The 19025-nt window shown below is 41.0% G+C and overlaps 1 protein-coding gene across 1 annotated transcript in view; it reads left to right on the top strand.

Annotated features, from left to right (window-relative positions):
- CCDC15 (coiled-coil domain containing 15) overlaps positions 1–10989 on the top strand; it is a 124623-nt gene extending 113634 nt beyond the window's left edge. The window contains exon 21 of the mRNA XM_064268901.1: positions 10045–10989. Coding sequence (XP_064124971.1) covers positions 10045–10151 — 107 coding nt within the window. The 3' untranslated portion in view covers positions 10152–10989. The remainder of the gene's footprint in view (positions 1–10044) is intronic.
- The last annotated feature ends 8036 nt before the right edge of the window (positions 10990–19025 follow it).

The following is a 19025-nucleotide window of genomic DNA, read 5'->3' as shown; positions in this document are numbered from 1 at the left end:
GGAAATCTTGTTGCTTATCATTTAAAATATAGTCACAGGTTAAGATATTGGTTTCCTCGTGTTCAGCCTACGCCCTATCTTGTTTGCTTTGGGATTTTCTACAGCCTCTGTTCACAAGAGGGTTAATTTTACCTCAGGACCCCAGACCTATCTCACTCCACCCTGAGAAATTCACAGTCCTCATTCTTGAGGGGTTTAAGACCAAAGATCTCTTGTTCTGAAACCACTTCTGCTGACAAAGGGCACAGAGGTCTAAAGGTTAGAGGAGTGGAATTCTTGTGCTGCCTGAACTAAACTGTGATACTTTTTCTTTATCTCAGAAGGCCCTTAATCAGGTTGTTGTCCTTCTTCTTGATGGGGAATGGGATGAAATCCCTGAGCAACCAACCATCATTTGGAGGTGAAATTTCTGGAGTCTAGAAGAAACAAGGAAACCCTGGTGGCATAGTGGTTAAGTGCTACGGCTGCTAACCAAAGGGTTGGCAGTTTGAGTCTGCCAGGCGCTCCTTGGAAACTCTATGGGGCAGTTCTACTCTGTCCTATTTGGTCTCTATGAGTTGGAATTGACTCGATTGCACTGGATTTGTTTTTTTTGTTTGTTTGTTTGTTTGTTTAGAAGAAACAAATTTTAACAAGGTATTTGAATAGACAGGACCCAAAGAGGAGTAGCAACGCTATGGCTATCCAGGGTCCCAGTGGTGGCAAGAACCAGGTGAGTGAACAGAGTACATTTTTTACTGCCTCCCGTGTATCTTGGGCCTGTTTCCTGATTGAATTTATGGAGCTATTCAGCCTGGTCATATATCTTTTTTACATTTATCTCTACCTGGCCAGAGGTATTAATATATATGCAGCACAATGTATTTGCCACAGTGCATACCCCACCTTGTTCTGCTAATAAGAAGTCTAAGGCGATGCGGTAGTCTAGGACCACCCTGGCCAAAGAGTTCAGCGCCTTTTGTTGAGCATCAATCACCCACCCAGTGAACCAAGCAATGGTTTCTATAGTTTAGGTTAGATTTTTGAGTATTGTTTCATGATAAGCAAAGCCGGCCCAAGGGGCTAACATACCAATAGCTGCACCGACCCTGGCAATTATAAGTCCCAGAGCCCGCTTTAACCGAGAGTGAGCCTGTGTTGTGTATATCTTGACAGTTGGTTTTGCAGGGGTGAGAAATCCGAGGCTGCACTCTCTACCGTGGATGACGGGATCTAGACACTTTAGGGCATATCCTTGAGGGTTGTAGGGATAGCCTGAGGGTGAGGCTATTAAAGGTAGATAAACTTGTTCCATAAGCCCAAATATATCCTCTTGGTGCACACGGCCAAAGCTGATAGGTTAGACGGGGTGGCTTGTAGCCAGTCCTTAGTTGATACTGGCGACTGTAGAAGGTGATAAGGAAAAGAGGGTGTATATAGTTGGCAGGCAGGTTTTCATCCCTGAGAAGGGCATCTCTTTGCTGCTAATCTGCTGTTGGTAGACATGTTAAATCTCAGAAACCACTCCGCGCCTCCCCAAAGGCTTTTCCAACTTGTGGAACTATTTGTCTCTCAACCCCGGAAGTCGGCTATATTAAAGAAACGACATCCTTGTCCAGTCTGGCTAGCAGTATGGGCTTGTACACCACAGCTTGGATCTGTCCGGTTGACCCAATGAGAAAGATTTGCCTTGTTTGCTATTTTGATTGACATATGATTTATTTGGGGAAATCCTGGTGGTGTAGTGGTTAAGTGCTAAGGCTGCTAACCAAAGGGTTGGCAGTTCAAATCCGCCAGGCGCTCCTTGGGAACTCTATGGGGCAGTTCTCCTCTGTCCTATAGGGTCGCTATGAGTTGGAATCGACTGACAGCGCTGGGTTTCGTTTTTTATGATTTATTTAGCAGTCCCCTCAAAAATGGCCATAGGCGTATGCGGGCTGGGGTACTTTAGTTAATCACTGCAGTGCAATTAAACCTAAACCGTAGTCTCTCCAAAAAGGTTAGAGGCAGGACAGAATATACCGGGTATCTCGTTTGGTCAGGTCAGAGGCAGTATGAGAGTGAAACTGGTTACTGACACTGTTTGTACATTTTCGGGACACTCAGCTTGAAGGTACTAATTCACTAAGGCATACATCAGTGCACATAAGCTTGTCCAGAAAGAGGAATAATGCAAGCAAAGGTTAATTTAAGACTTAGTAAAAAGGTTAGAGTAAAAACAATTCTTAATATCTCTACAATGCTTATTTTTATGATACTTATCTACTGGTCGTTGTTTTGTCTCTTGAACAACCACTTAAGTCCTTCAACTAGTTCACAGCTGTTGATTCTTGATTTATGGAAGATTCCCCAAGGTTTTCAGGTGGAGAAAAAGGTTTGAGGCAAGAACGATGGACCCACAGAGTGACTTCTTTTAACCTGAGAGCAGAAGGTGTTGTTAATAACACCTGATATGGGCCTACCCATTTTTCAGCCAGTTAGTCTCCTGGGCTTCCCTCTTGCCAGGTTTTCAGAAGCATCAAGTCTCCTGGTTGGAACTTAAGCAAGTCATCCTTTGAAGGTTCAGGGAGTATCTGGTTGCCATATCCTTGGAGTGCTTTCTGCACTTCTTCCAGATTAATGGTATATCTTAATGTTTGTAGTGGCTCCTGATCTAAAAGATCATCTTCCTTGAGAAATGGCTTCCCATATGTCAGTTCAAATGGGTTTAATTTTGGAGTTTCTCTGGCGGCAGCCCATATTCTAATCAGGGCAATAGGTAGCATATTGATCCATGTCTCCTGGGTTTCCTGACATAGTTTAGCAAGAGTCATCTTTAGAGCCTGGCTCATCCACTCAACTTTCCTGAGGACTGAGGTCTCCATGCTGAGTGGGGCTTATACGTAACGTCGAAGGATTGGGATAAATTCTGAGTTATTTTAGCAGTAAATGCCGGGCCATTGTCACTGTGGAGGGACAGAGACAGGCCAAACCTGGGTATGATCTCTTTCAGAAGCCATTTACATACTTCGGTAGCTTTCTCAGTCTTAGCAGGAAAGGCTTCTACCCATCCTGTGAAGGTACCTACAAAGACTAACAGCTATTTGAATCCTTGGCATGAGGGCATCATTGTAAAATCTATTTGCCAATCTTCCCCTGAGTATGTTCCCTGATGCTGAACAGGTTTCATTAAGGTAGGAGGTACTGTGTACTGTGTATTTGGAGTGTTTCTTAAGCATATTTCGCAGCCTTTAGAAACCTGCTGTATCACCTTTTTAAGTTTCTTCCCTGTATTAGGGTTTTAAGCTGAAGGTGCAGTGACTCCTGACCATAATGACCAACCTCATGGCTCGCCTTAACCACCTTCCAGAGTTGACTGCTGGAGATGTAAACCCTTTTATTCTCGTTTTGGTACGAACCATTGGCCTGCTTCTCAAATCCCCGAATTTCTGCATCCTGAATATCTTCAGGACTGTACTGAGGGTCAGTGGTTGCAAGGTTGTTATCAGAAACAAGGGTCATCTGGGTTGCTGGAGACTGTACCCAGGCTGCTTTCGTAGCGACAGCATCGGCTTTATTGTTGCCTCGAGTAATTGGAATGTTCTCTTTCTGATGTCCTCTACGATGTATAACAGCCACTTCAGTGAGTTCTTGTACTGCCTCTAGAAGCTCTAAAATAAGGTTACCATACTTGAGTGAATTCTTTGAGTTGAAAGGCCCTCTTTCTTTCCAAATAGCCCCATGAGCATGTATAATAGGAAAGGAATATTTAGAATCTGTATATATGTTAATTTTTTATCTCTTGCCAACTGCAGCACTTGAGTAAGGGCAATAAGCTCATTTTTTGTGCAGAAGTTTGAGGGGGTAATGGTTATGCCTCTGTAATGTCATGTAAACTTACTATGGCATAGCCTGTTCTGCGGATTCCTTGTTCTATAAAATTACTCCCATCAGTGAACCGATCTTCGTCTGCATTTTCTAAGGAGCTGTCTTTCAGGTCGGGCCTGACTTGGTGTGTTGTTTTCTTTCAGGTCGGGCCTGACTTGGTGTGTTGTTTTCTTTCAGGTCGGGCCTGACTTGGTGTGTTGTTTCAGTGCAGTGTTGGGCTAGCTCATTATCTTCCAAGGTTACAGCAGGCAGGAGTGTGGCAGGATTTAAAACTTGACAAACTTTTAGAGTTACTGGGTTATTCTGCCTCCCATAAGCCAGTTTCCTCCTTTAACTTCTAAAACAGTTTGAACCTGATGTGGAGTCAGCACCTCCATAGGTTGTCCCAAGATAAGCTTAGATGCCTCTTTAACCAGGATCGTGGTGGCAGCTACTGCCGGCAAACAGGCTGGCCAGCCCTGCGCCACTGGGTGTAATTGTTTAGAAAAATTAGCAAGCAGTCTACTGAGAGGGCTGATTTCTTGGGTGAGTACTCCCACGGCCTGACCTTGTCTGTCATGTGTATACAACCTTAAAGGTTTTGTTAAATCTGGGAGACCCAAAGACAGGGCTCTACCTAATTCTAATTTTGATGGTTTTGAATGCTGTTTGGCACTCCTGAATCCATTCTAAGCATTGGCTCTCTTCTCCTTTTAGGGACTCATAAGGTTTTTGCTATCAGCCCAAAGTTGGGTATCCAGATCCTACAGAACCCAAACATGCCCAGAAATCCACACAGTTGTTTTTGTGTGGTAGGGGCTGGAAGTGAAGTTATGGCTAATTTTCTTTCAGGCAGCAATTGTCAAGTGCCTGGAGAGAGCTGAAACCCCAAATATTTAACTTCTTGTTGAGTAACCTGAGCCTTCTCAGAGGGAACCCTGTAGCCCCGATTTGCCAAATGATTCAGGAACTTTTTTTTTTTTTTTAATTTTTATTGTGCTTTAAGTGAAAGTTTACAAATCAAGTCAGTCTCTCACACAAGAACTTATATACACCTTGCTACGTACCCCCAATTGATCTCCCCCTAATGAGTCAGGATCTTAATAGTATTCTTGTCTGAACTGTCTTTATCTTTACTGCCTATCAGTAAGTCATCCACATATTGGAGCAATATTCCTCTTTCTAGCTCTAAGTCTCTGAGATCTTTAGTTAAAGTCAAACCAAATAGGTGGGGAGAGTTTTTAAAACCCTGAGGGAGAACTGTCCACTAACTGAGTTCCTTCCCTGGTGCCTGGGTCTTCCCATTCAAAAGCAAATAACTCCTGGGAGTCAGAATGCAGGGGCACACAAAAGAAAGCATCTTTTAAATCTAGCACAGTAAAATAGGAGGTGGCTGCAGGTACCTAAGTAAGCAGGGTGTATGGGTTGGGGACCAGTGGATCTTCACTACAGCCTCATTTACTGCTCTTAAATCTTGCACAAAGCAATATTCTCCATTAGATTTTTTAAAAAGTAAAATAGGAGTGCTACAAGGGTATTGGCAAGGTTCAGTGAATCCTTGTCTAAGAGCCTTTCTAATACTGGCTTAATCCCAGCTCTCACCTCTGGCTTAAGAGCATATTGAATTTGCCAGGGGAGAGCACCTCCTGATTTTAGTTCAACTTGGACAGGATTGCCATTGTTGGTTTTTCCTAGCTGATTCACATTCCAAACTAGAGGGTTCACTTTTGCTAGGATATGTTGAGGGATATTAGGTATCTTTTTTGCAGAGCCCTCTGTCTCAAGGAGTGCTAGAAGTCCCCCTCCTTGGCTTTTATCTATTTCCACAGTGACCTGATACCCGGAAAGGAAAACAGTAGCCCCTAATTAGTTAACAGGTTCCTGCAGAGCAAAGGGACTAGACATTCAGGTACATATAGGAAAGAATGAGATAAAGTACACGTTACATTCCCCTTATCACAGGATAAGGGGAATGTAAACCTCTTGGTCTGAGACTGTCACACAATCATGACTGGAGAGTTTACCAATAGTATTTGGTCCAGACAGAGTAGGCTGCTCCTGTATCAAGTAAAAATTCAGTTTTCCTACCTACCACATCAAAGGTAACCTGAGGTTCCACAGGGGTGGTGGAGACCTGTGTTGTTGTCCTGGCGGAGCCAGGCAGTCCTCTGGGCCTCATCACTCAGAAATTCATGGCATTTGCAACTTAGGGTTGTGACTAGGGTAGCATCCTGGCTGCCCTGGCTGGGGATGGTCCGGGCACTCCCTTTTCCAGTGTCCCTCCTTTTTGCACTACGCACACTGTTGGGGCCCCAGGTTTGCTGGTGACCCTGGTAGGGGGCTTCATGGTCTGGTCAGTCTGCTGCTTACCCTGGGGTTTACCTTGAGGTGGCTCCTGAATAACTGCAGCCAACAACTGGGCTTTCTTTTCTATTCTTTTTATCTTTCCTCTCTTCCCCCACCTTATCTGTGTTGTTGAAAACCTTATAGACTTCTACCAGTTTGGACAATGGGGTCTGGGGTCCAGCCTCTAACTTCTGGAGCTTCCTTCTAATGTCTGGGGCACTCTGAATTACAAAATGTATATCCAGTAGGGGGCAGGCTCTGGTGCCTCTGGGTCTATGTTAGTAAACTTCTTAAAATTCGCTGTCAACCTACTCAAGGAAGCTGCCGGGTTTTCCTCCTTTCCTTGAGTTACCTCTTTGATTTTTAAATAGTTAATAGGCTTATGAATGCACTTCTGCATTCCTTCAACAACACAGGTCAAAAAATGTTTCACTCTTGCCCAATCTAGTCCGTCCTGATAATCCCACTTACAGTCTGTCCCAGGAACTGCCTCATCCCCTGATCTCAGAATATTGAGCCTAGGATTGGTGAGAATAAAGCTTGTTCTCTTGCCTTTGCAAGTATTCTGTTTTTCTTAACAGTAGTGCAACAGGTGGTTAAGATTACTATCACATCCTGCCAGCTAAGAGCAAAGTTAAGACTAAGCTTAACAAACTCTTCTCTGAATCTTTCTGGATTTTCTGAAAAAGATGTCCCATTTTGTCTAATCAGGTGTTCCTCCATGCCTAGCTTTTTATTTTGTTTTTTAAAATAATTTTTATTGTGATTTAAGTAAAAGTTTACAAATCAAGTCACTCTCTCACACAAAAACCCATATACACCCTGCTACCCAGAAAAAATATATACACCCTGCCACACACTCCCAATTACTCTCCCCCTAATGAGACAGCCTGCTCTTTCCTTCCACCGTCTCTTTTCGTGTCCTTTTCGCCAGCTTCTAACCCCCTCCACCCTCTCATCTCCCCTCCAGGCAGGAGATGCCAACATAGTCTCAAGTGTCCACCTGATCTAAGAAGCTCACTCCTCACCAGCATCCCTCTCCAACCAACCCGTTGTCCAGTCCAACCCATGTCTGAAGAGTTGGCTTCGGGAATGGTTCCTGTCCTGGGGCAACAGAAGGTCTGGGGGCCATGACCACCGGGGTCCTTCCAGTCTCAGTCAGACCATTAAGACTTGTCTTATGAGAATTTGGGGTCAGCATCCCACTGCTCTCCTGCTCCCTCAGGGGTTCTCTGTTCTGTTCCCTGTCAGGGCAGTCATCTGTTGTAGCCAGCCACCATCTAGTTCTTCTGGTCTCAGGATGATGTAGTCGCTGGTTCATGTGGCCCTTTCTGTCTCTTGGGCTCGTAATCACCTTGTGTCCTTGGTGTTCTTCATTCTCCTTTGATCCAGGTGGGTTGAGACCAATTGATGCATCTTAGATGGCTGCTTGCTAGCGTTTAAGACCCCAGATGCCACTTTTCAAAGTGGGATGCAGAATGTTTTCTTAATAGATTTTCTTATGCCAATTGACTTAGATGTCCCCTGAAACCACGGTCCGCAGACCTCTGCCCCTGCTTCACTGGCGTTTGAAGCATTCAGTTTATTCAGGAAACTTCTTTGCTTTTGGTTTAGTCCAATTGTGCTGGCCTCCCCTGTATTGTGTGCTGTCTTTTCCTTCACCTAAAGTAGTTCTTATCTACTATCTAATTAGTGAATACCCCTCTCCCACCCTCCCTCCCTCCCCCCCTCGTAACCACGAACGAATGTTTTCTTCTCAGTTTAAACTATTTCTGAAGTTCTTATAATAGGACAATATTTGTCCTTTTGCAACTAATTTCACTCAGCATAATGCTTTCCAGGTTCCTCCATGTTATGAAATGTTTCACAGATTCTTCACTGTTCTTTATCGATGCGTAGTATTCCATTGTGCAAATATACCCTAATGTATTTATCCATTCATCCGTTGATGGGCACCTTGGTTGCTTGCATGTTTTTGCTATTGTAAACAGTGCTGCAGTAAACATGGGTGTGCATATATCTGTTCGTGTAAAGGCTCTTATTTCTCTAGGATATATTCCAAGGAATGGGATTGCTGGATCATATGGTAGTGGTAGTTCTATTTCTAACTTTTTAAGGAAGCGCCAAATCGATTTCCAAAGTGGTCATACCATTTGACATTCCCACCAGCAGCGTACAGGTGTTCCCATCTCTCCACAGCCTCTCCAACATTTATTATTTTGTGTTTTTCGGATTAATGCCAGCCTTGTTGGAGTGAGATGAAGTCTCATTGTAGTTTTGATCTGCATTTCTCTAATAGCTAATGATCGTGAACATTTCCTCATATATCTGTTAGCTACCTGAATGTCTTCTTTAGTGAAGTTTCTATTCATATCTTTTGCCCATTTTTTAATTGGGTTATGTGTCTTTTTGCAGTTGAGTTTTTGCAGTATCATGTAGATTTTGGAGATCAGGCGCTGATCAGAAATGTCATAGCTAAAAATTTTTTCCCAGTCTGTAGGTAGTCTTTTTACTCTTTCGGTGAAGTCTTTGGATGAGCATAGGTGTTTGATTTTTAGGAGCTCCCAGTTATCTGGTTTTTCTTCTACATTCTTTGTAATGTTTTGTATACTGTTTATGCCATGTATTAGGGCTCCTAACGTTGTCCCTATCTTTTCTTCCATGATCTGTATCATTTTAGATTTTATATTTAAGTCTTTGATCCATTTTGGGTTAGTTTTTGTGCATGGAGTGAGGTATGGGTCTTGTTTCATTTTTTTGCAGATGGATATCCAGTTATGCCAGCACCATTTGTTAAAAAGACTGTCTTTTCCCCATTTAACTGTTTTGGGGCCTTTGTCAAGTATCAACTGCTCATATGTGGAAGGATTTATGTCTGGATTCTCAATTCTGTTCCATTGGTCCATGTATCTGTTGTTTTACCAGTAACCAGGCTGTTTTGACTACTGTGGCGGTATAATAGGTTCTAAAATCAGGTAAAGTAAGGCCTCCTACTTTGTTCTTCTTTTTCAGTAATGCCTTACTTATCCGGGGCCTCTTTCCCTTCCATATGAAATTCGTGATTTGTTTCTCCATCTCATTAAAGAATGTCCTTGGGATTTGGATCAGAATTGCATTAAATGTATAGATCGCTTTTGGTAGAATAGACATTTTTATAATGTTAAGTCTTCCTATCCATGAGCACGGTATGTTCTTCCACTTATGTAAGTCTCCTTTGTTTTCTTACAGAAGTGTACTGTAGTTTTCTTTGTATAAGTCTTTTACATCTCTGGTAAGATTTATTCCTAAGTATTTTATCTTCTTGGGAGCTACTGTAAATGGCATTGATGTGGTGATTTCCTCTTCAATGTTCTTTTTGTTGGTGTAGAGGAATCCAACTGCTTTTTGTGTGTTTATCTTGTATCCCGATACTCTGCTGAACTCTTCTATTAGTTTCCGTAGTTTTCTGGAGGATTCGTTAGGGTTTTCTGTGTATAAGATCATGTCATCTGCAAATAGAGATACTTTTACTTCTTCCTTGCCAATCTGGATGCCCTTTATTTCTTTATCTAGCCTAATTGCTCTGGCTAGGACTTCCAGCACAATGTTGAATAAGAGTGGTGATAAAGGGCATCCTTGTCTGGTTCCCGATCTCAATGGGAATGTTTTCAGGCGCTCTCCGTTAAAAAAAAAAAAAAAAAAAATTTTTTTTTTTCTCCATTTAGGGTGATGTTGGCTGTTGGCTTTGTATAAATGCCCTTTTTTATGTTGAGAAATTTTCCTTCTATTCCTATTTTGCTGAGAGTTTTTATCATGAATGAGTGTTGAACTTTGTCAAATGCCTTTTCTGCATCAATTGATAAAATCATGTGATTCTTACCTCATACCACCAAGAAAGCAGCACCAGTAGCAGAGGGCATCCTTTGGACCTGAGGTCCCTGTTCCTGAGAAGCTCCTTGACCATGGGAAGATTGAGGACAAGGACATTCCTCCAGAGCTGACAGAGAGAGAAAACCTTCCCTTGGAGCTGACGCCTTGAATTCGGACTTTCATCCTACTATACTGTGAGGAAATAAATTTATCTTCGTTAAAGCCATCCACTTGTGGTATTTCTGTTATGGTAGCACTAGATAAGTAAGACATCGGGATTCATGGGTCCAGGAATCAAGGGGTGGAAATTTGAGTGGCGCCACTCACCATTACCCCTGGTGACCCACTGGCAAAACTTTTGCTTCCTGTCTCTGTGACCCTATGATCTGAGGGTCTAGAGGTCTTAGTTCCAAAGGGTAGAGTGCTTACCAGGAGACACATCACTGATTCCATTGAACTGGTAGTTAAGAATGCCACCCAGCCACTTTGGGCTCCTCGTGCCTCTGGATCCACAAGCAAACAAGGGAGTTACTGTGTTGGTTGGTATGATTGATCCTGATTATCAAGAGGAAATCGGATTGATATTACATAATGGAGGTAAAGAAAAGTATGTCTGGAATACAGGAGATCCCTTAGCATGTCTCTTGGTACTTCCATGCCTTGTGTTTAAAGTCAATAGAAAACTGCAGTAACCCAATTCTGACATGACTACTAATGGCTCAGGCCCTTCAAGAATGAAGGTTTGGCTCACCCCACCAGGTAAAGAACCACGACTAACTGAGGTGCTTGTTGAAGGTAAAGAGAATATGGAATGGGTTGTGGTGGAAGATAGTTCTAAATACCAGCTATGACCATGTAACCAGTTGTAGAAATGAAGACTGTAATTGTTATGAGTATTTCTTCCTTGTATGTGTGCATTAAATATTTTTGTTTTGTTCACTTATAAAATATAAGATATAAAAATAAAATAAAAAAAAACATGTGATTCTTGTCTTTTTGTCTTTTGTTTTATTTATGGGGTAGATTACATTAATTGTTTTTCTAGTGTTGAACCATCCCTGCATACCTGGTATGAATCCCACTTGGCCATGGTGAATTATTTTTTTGATATAAAAAAAAAAATTTTTGAATTCTATTGGCTAGAATTTTGTTGGGGATTTTTGCATCTACATTCGTGAGGGATATAGGTCTATAATTTTCTTTTCTTGTGGTGTCTTTACCTGGTTTTGGTATCAGGGATATGGTAGCTTCATAGGATGAGTTTGGTAGTATTCCATCCTTTTCTATGCTCTGAAATACCTTTAGTAGTAGTGGTGTTAACTCTTCTCTGAAAGTTTGGTAGAACTCTGCAGTGAAGCCGTCCGGACCAGGGCTTTTTTTTGTTGGGAGTGTTTTGATTACCTTTTCCATCTCTTCTTTTGTTATGGGTCGATTTAGTTGTTCTACCTCTGTTTGTGTTAGTTTAGGTAGGTAGTGTGTTTCTAGGAATTCATCCATTTCTTCTAGGTTTTCAAATTTGTTTGAGTATGGTTTTTCATAGTAATCTGATATGATTTTTTTAATTTCAGTTGGGTCTGTTGTAATATCGCCCATCTCATTTCTTATTCAGGTTATTTGCTTCCTCTCCTGCTTTTCTTTTGTCAGTTTGGCCAATGGTTTATCAATTTTGTTGAGTTTTTCAAAAACCCAGCTTTTGGTCTTGTTAATTCTTTCAATTGTTTTTCTGTTTTCTATTTCATTTAGCTCAGCTCTAATTTTTATTATTTGTTTTCTTCTGGTACCTGTGGGTTTCTTTTGTTGCTCTCTTTCTATTTGTTCAAGTTGTAGGGATAGTTCTTTGATTTTGGCCCTTTCTTTTTTTGGATGTCTGCATTTATTGATATAAATTGGCCTCTGAGCACCGCTTTTGCTGTGTCCCAAATGCTCTGATAGGAAGTGTTTTCATTCTCATTGGATTCTATGAATTTCTTTATTCCATCCTTAACGTCCTCTATAATCCAGTCTTTTTTGAGCAGGGTATTGTTCAGTTTCCAAAAGTTTGATTTCTTTTCCCTGCTTTTCCTGTTTTTGATTTCCACTTTTATGACCTTATGGTCAGAGAAGATGCTTTGTAATATTTCAATGTTTTGGATTCTGCTAAGGCTTGCTTTATGACCTAATATGTGGTCTATTCTAGAGACTGTTCCATGTGCACTAGACAAGAAAGTCTAGTTGGTTGCTGTTGGGTGGAGTGTTCTGTATATGCCTACAGGGTCACGTTGGTTGGTTGTGGCATTTAGATCTTCCGTGTCTTTATTGAGCTTCTTTCTGGATGTCCTGCCCTTCACCGAAAGCGGTGTGTTGAAGTCTCCTACTATTATCGTGAAGCTGTCTATCTCACTTTTCAATGCTGATAGAGTTTGTTTCATGTATCTTGCAGCCCTGTCATTGGGTGCATAAATATTTAATATGGTTATATCTTCTTGGTGTATTGTCCCTTTAATCATTATATGGTGTCCTTCCTTATCCTTTCTGATGGATTTAACTTTAAAGTCTATTTTGTCAGAAATTAATATTGCCACTCCTGCTCTTTTTTGATTGTTGTTTGCTTGATATATTTTTTTCCATCCTTTGAGTTTTTGTTTGTTTGTGTCTCTAAGTCTAAGGTGTGTCTCTTGTAAGCAGCATATAAACGGATCTTCTTATTTAATCCATTCTGCCACTCTCTGTCTCTTTATTGCTGCATTTAGTCCATTTACATTCAGGGTAATTATGGATAGGTATGAATTTAGTGCTATCATTTTTTTGTGTCTTGACAACTTCTTTTTCCCACTTGATTTTATGTGCTGAGTAGATTTTCTCTATATATTGTCCTTACCTCACATTTCTTGTCGATTTTGTTTCTGCTGAGTCTGTATTTTTCCCTTGTATTTTATTTTGATGAGTAAGATAGTTTGTCTCCTTTGTGGTTACCTTATTATTTACCCCTTTTTTTCTAAATTCATAACTAACTTTTATTTCTTTTTATCATCGTATCTTCCTCTCCATATGGAAGGTGTATGGTTACATTTCTTAGTCTCTCTTTATTATTTTAATGTGGTCTTCCTTTATGTAATAACATCACCGTTACCCTGTGTTGGGCTTTTTTTTTTTTTGGATTTCCCTGTCTGGGTTGACTTCTGATTGCTCTGCTCAGTGTTCTAGTCTTGGGTCGATACCTGATATTATTGATTTTCTAACCAAAGAACTCCCTTTGGTATTTCTTGTAGTTTTGGTTTGGTTTTTACGAATTCCCTCAACTTGTGTTTATCTGGAAATGTCTTAATTTCACCTTCATATTTAAGGGACAGTTTTGATGGATATATGATTCTTGGCAGACAATTTTTTTTCCTTCAATTTTTTAAATATGTCATCCCATTGCCTTCTTGCCTGCATGGTTTCTGCTGAGTAGTCCGAGCTTATTCTTATTGGCTGTCCCTTGTAGGTGACTTTTCTTTTATCCCTCGCTGCTCTTATAATTGTCTTTTTATCTTTGGTTTTGGCAAGCTTGATTATAATATGTCTTGACTTTCTTTTCAGATCTACCTTGTGTGGAGTTCGATGAGCATCTTGGGTAGATATCTTCTCATCTTTCACAATATCAGGGAAGTCTTCTGCCAACAAATCCTCAACAATTTTCTCTGTATTTTCTGTTATCCCTCCTTGTTCTGGTACTCCAATCACTCGTAGGTTATTTCTCTTGATAGAGTCCCACATGATTCTTAAGGTTTCTTCATTTTTTTTAATTCTTTTATCTGATTTTTCTTCAAATATATTAATGCCATGTGATTTATCTTCAAGTTCAGAAATTCTGCTTCTCTGACTTTCTATTGAGTTATCTAATTCTGTAATTTTATTGTTAACCTTCTGAATTTCTGATTGCTGTCTGTCTGTGGATTTTTCCAGCTTATTAAACTTTTCATTATGTTCCTGAATAATCTTTATGATTTCTTCAGTTGCTTTATCTGTGTGTTGCTTGGCTTGTTCTACGTATTGCCTCATTTCCTTCCTGATGTCTTAAAGGGTTCTGTATATTAAAGTTTTGTATTCTGCATCTGGTAATTCCAGGAATGCACTTTCATCTAAAAGATCCCTGGATTCTTTGTTTTGAGAGCCTGTTGAGGTGATCATGGCCGTTTCTTTATGTGACTTGATATTGACTGTTGTCTCCAAGCCATCTATAAGTTATTGTATTACTTTATGCTTGCTTACTGTGTCATAGCTGCTTGCTTTGTTTTGTTTTGGTATACCCCTATGGGTTGCTTGAGTGAGCTAGCTTGATTATTTTTACCTTTGGAGCTGTGGTGTCCTTTCCCCAGCTGGCTAGAGCTGTTATCAGGTATATCAGTCTAGGAGTCCATTCAGTTTTCTTGTATGAATTCAGCTCAGGCTTCCAGGTAGCTAATATCAAGTGTGTGGTACAGGCTCTATCCTACAGTCTTAGAGGGGTGGGATGATTGGCGCATATACCTGTATCTGATTGCAGCAGGGGGTCACTCTCTTAACAAGGCAGGGGGCTGAGAACCGACCCCCAAGTGTCTCTGAGGAAAACTCATCTCTGTTCCCCAGGGCGTGCTGGTGGGTGGGCTCTGCAGAGGGGCCATGGGCACCCAAAGATTTTGTTGTAAGGACTGGGAGGTACCAGTTATCCCTGGACCCCTGTTGCGGGTAGCTGGGCGACCCATGTGGAGCCACCCATCCTTAGGTCCCTGATGTGGGTTGGTGAGGACCTTGTTTAATAGGCAAAGCAATGTCAAATGTCAAACACCCACCTCTCCACTGCATGGCTGAAATGGTTGGAGTTTGCCAACAAGGGCCTATTCTCCCGAAATAGGCCCACACAGGTCCATGCAGAAGGGAAAGGTACTCAAGGTCCACAGACGGTTTTTGCCTGGACAGGAGCCGCTTCTGTCCTGAGCTCCCCCAGTTAATGGAGCTAGCAAATTATCTTTTCCCCCCAGTTGGAAATTTTTTCCTTCCCCAAGGCTGGGAGGACGGCTCCAGGTGCTCACCAGTGTCTATCTCAGGCCTAGGGATTCAGCCGCTGAAGCCGGGTTGGGGGTGGGTGAGGGCGCAGTAAAATATACGCAAGTACTTAGCTTTTGCCGAGAGTGCCGTTCTCAGGTTCCGGAGCCAGTTCTGTCCTGAGCTTCCCTGGTTAGTGGGGCTGGCAAATTATCTTTTCCCCCAATTGCAAACTTTTCCCTACTCCAAGGCCGGGAGGATGGCTCAAGGGAATTCAGTCCTAGGGAATTCAGTGCTGAAGCTGGCTTGGGGGTGGTTTGGTGGGGGGAATGATAACATATATGCAAGTACTTAGCTTTTGGTGAGAGCGCCATTCTTCTCTGGTTCCGGAGGTGTGACTAGGCTATGAGTCTGGCTGCTTCTCCGTGAGGAAACTGTGGCCGAACGCTAGTACCAGCCTGCCACCGCCGCTGCTCCAGGAATGGTGCCTGAGGGCTCCCCACGATTCAGGTCCAGTAACTCCTCTCTGCTTCTAAACTGTCTCTTCCTCCTTCTGCCCCTCTGTTTGTTTTCTAATCTTGCCTTTGATGCTCAGGGCTCCTAGCTTGTTGTAAATATACTCGTTTCACTTGTTTTTTTCAGGTCTTTGTTGTAAAGAGGGCTCGCCAGAAACGTCTGTCTATTCAGCCATCTTGACTCTGCCTCCTGCCACCCTGATTTTTGTCATGGATTACTTTTGCCATTTTTGAACTTTATTAGCATATGCATGCATTGATGACTACGTTTTATTGGGTTAGTGAAATTCACGCATTTGGTTGCATGTGGCATAGTTTGATCATTTTTATTACTAACTAGTATGCCATTGTATGTATACCAATTTTAATGTATTCTCATAGGGTAGGCATTTAGATGGTTTCTTTTTTTTTTTTAAGCTATGTCAAATAGTGTTTATGAACATGATTGTGTATATTTTTAGGTTCACATGTGTTCACATTTCTGTGGGGTATATACTTAGGAGTATAATTTCTGAGATTTCAAGCATGTTAAAGTTCAGCTTTAGGAGATACTGCAGTAAGCTTTTGCAAAATATTGTCAATTATACTCTCTCAACAGTATAAAAGAACACCAGCTGTCTGCATTACATCCTCATCTTCAATACTTGCTCTTCTTATCCCATCTTAATTTTAGCCATCCTACTGTGTGTGTGTGTGAAGGGGTATATCAATGGGTTTTACATTGAATTTCTGTGATCATTAATGAAGTTGAGTGCCTTTTCCTATGTTGACCGTTTTGGATGTACTCTTGTGACATGTCTCAAGTTTTTGCTGATTTTTTGTTGTGTTGTCTCTCACTCTATACATGTATGTGTGTGTGTGTATTAGATTAGTGAAAATGCAAGTCTCAGAATGGGAGAGAAGACCCACTCCAAGATTTTGAATTTTCACCAATTTAGTAGTATTTTTGAGTTCCTAATTTTAATGTTGTCCACTTTTTCATTTTATTGCTTTATGATCTGTGCTTGTGAATATTTAAGAAATTGTTGCCTATCCCTAAGTCATGAAAGTATGTGTCTATTTTATCTTCTAGGAGCTTCGGTGTTTTACCTATTCCATTTCAATTTAGGGTACATGTAGACTTTGTTTTTGTGCATAGTGTAAAGTGGGAGGGTCAAGTTCTAATTTTTGCCTTATGAATAGCCAATTGTTCCAGAACCATTTGCTCAAAGACTATTCTTCATTACTCTGTCGTGGAACCTTGGTCATAAATCACATGTCTATATTTGTGGGCCTGTTTCTGGACTCTGTCTTTATCTACTCTGTCTACTCCTGTACCAACACCCACACTGCCCTAATTACTATAGTTCTATAAAAACATTGCTACCTCATTTTGTAAGTCCTCTGACTGGGTGCTTTTTCACATTGTGTTAGCAATTTTTTGCCCATTGTATTTCCATACAAATTTTAGAATCAGCTTGTCAATTTCTAAAAAATACCCTGATGAGATTTTGGTTGAGATAGTGTTGAGTCTATAGATCAATTTGAGGAGAATTGGCATTTTAATAGTGATGAGTCTTTGAATCAACGTATTTAAAAATAAAAGCTTTTCTAATATTTTTGTATAGTATATACAAAACATGTTTATTTTATAGTCATTATATTCTATGACTTTGTATTAAGTAGCCTTGCTAAGTTTGTTTATTAATCCTAATAGTTTAGAATCCTTTGGATTATCTACGTAATAGTCATATCATTTTGAATAACGCTTGTTTTGTTGATTTTTTTATTGTAGTTTAGATGAAGGTTTACAGAACAAACTAGCTTCTCACTAAACAATTATTACACGTACTGTTTTGTGACATTGGTTGTCAGCTGCACAATAGTCAACACTCCCCCATTCTCAACCTTGGGCTTCTTATTACCAGCTTTCCTGTTCCCTCCTGCCTTCTCATCCTTGCCTCTGGGCTGATGTGCCCATTTAGTCTGGTTTTTGTTTTATGGGGCTGTCTAATCTTTGGCTGAGGGGTGAACTTCAGGAGTGACTTCATTACTAAGCTATAAGGGTTTCCGTGGGCCATACTGTAGGGTTTCTCCAGTCTCTGTCAGACCAGTAGGTCTGGTCTTTTTTTGTTGTTTTTCTGAGTTAGAATTGTGTTCCATGTTCTTCTCCAGCTCTGTCTGGGACCCTCTGTTATGATCCCTGTCAGAGCAGTTGGTGGTGGTAGCCTGGCACCATCTAGTTGTGCTGCACTCAGTCTGGTACCTCCCAGTCCTTACAAACAAATGCACTAGTTGCCATCTGCAGAACCTACCCACCTGTATGCTCTAGGGAACAGGGACATGCTTTCCTCACAGACATTTGGGGGATGGTTCTCAGCCCCCTGCATTGTTCAGAGCATAACCCCCTGCTGCAACCAGATACCGGTACCTACACCAATCACCCCTGTGCCCCTAAGACTATAGGACAGAACCTGTACAACACACTTGATGATCAGCTACCTGGACACTTGAGCTGAATTCGTACAAGAAAAGTGAATGGACTCACAGGCTGATATACATGATAACAGCTCTAGCCATCTGGTGACAGGACGTCAGAGCTTTAAAGGTGAAAATAATCAAGCTAGCTCACTCAAACAACCTATTTGGGCATATCAAAACAACACAAAGCAAGAAGCTAGGATACAGTAAGCAAACACAAAATAAACTAATATAATGACTTATAGATGGCTTGGAGACAACAGTCAATATCAAATCACATAAAGAAACAGATCATGATCACTTCAACAAGCTCTGAAAGAATCAAGGGATCTTCTGGGTGAAGGTGCCTTTCTGGAGTTACCAGATGCAGAATATAAAAGGTTAATATGCAGAACTCTTCAAGACATCAGGAACGAGATCAGGAGGGAGATCAGGAAATACACAGAACAAGCCAAGGCACGCACAGATAAAAGAGTTGAAGAAATTAAAAAGGCTATTCAAGAATATAATGAAAAATCTAATAAGCAGCAAGAATCCATAAAGAGACAGCAATCAGAAATTCAGAAGATTAACAATAAAATTACAGAATTAGACAACTCCATAGAAAGTAAGAGGAACAGAGTTGAGTAGGTGGAAGGCAGAATTGATGAGACTGAAGATAAAGCACTTGGCACTAATATAACTGAAGAAAAATCAGATAAAAGAATTAAAAAAAAATGAAGAAACCCTACGAATCATGTGGGACTGTACCAAGAGAAATAACCTATGTGGGATTGGAGTACCAGAACAGGGAGGGATAACAGAAAATACAGAGAGAATTGTTGAAGATTTTTTGGCCAGAAAATTTCCCTGATATTGTGAAAGAGAAGATTTCCATCCAAGATGCTCATCAAACTCCACATAACGTAGATCTTAAAAAAAAAAGTCACTAAGACATATTATAATCAAACTTGCCAAAACCAAAGATAGAGAATTTTAAGAGCAGCTAGGGATAAATGAAAAGTCACCTACAAAAGAGACCAATAAGAATAAGCTCAGACTACTCAG

Source organism: Loxodonta africana, chromosome 15 (genome assembly GCF_030014295.1).
Source record: "Loxodonta africana isolate mLoxAfr1 chromosome 15, mLoxAfr1.hap2, whole genome shotgun sequence".
NCBI lineage: Eukaryota > Metazoa > Chordata > Mammalia > Proboscidea > Elephantidae > Loxodonta > Loxodonta africana.
The sequence above is the reverse complement of the archived record's forward strand: the minus strand, read 5'-3'. Positions and strand labels throughout refer to the sequence as shown.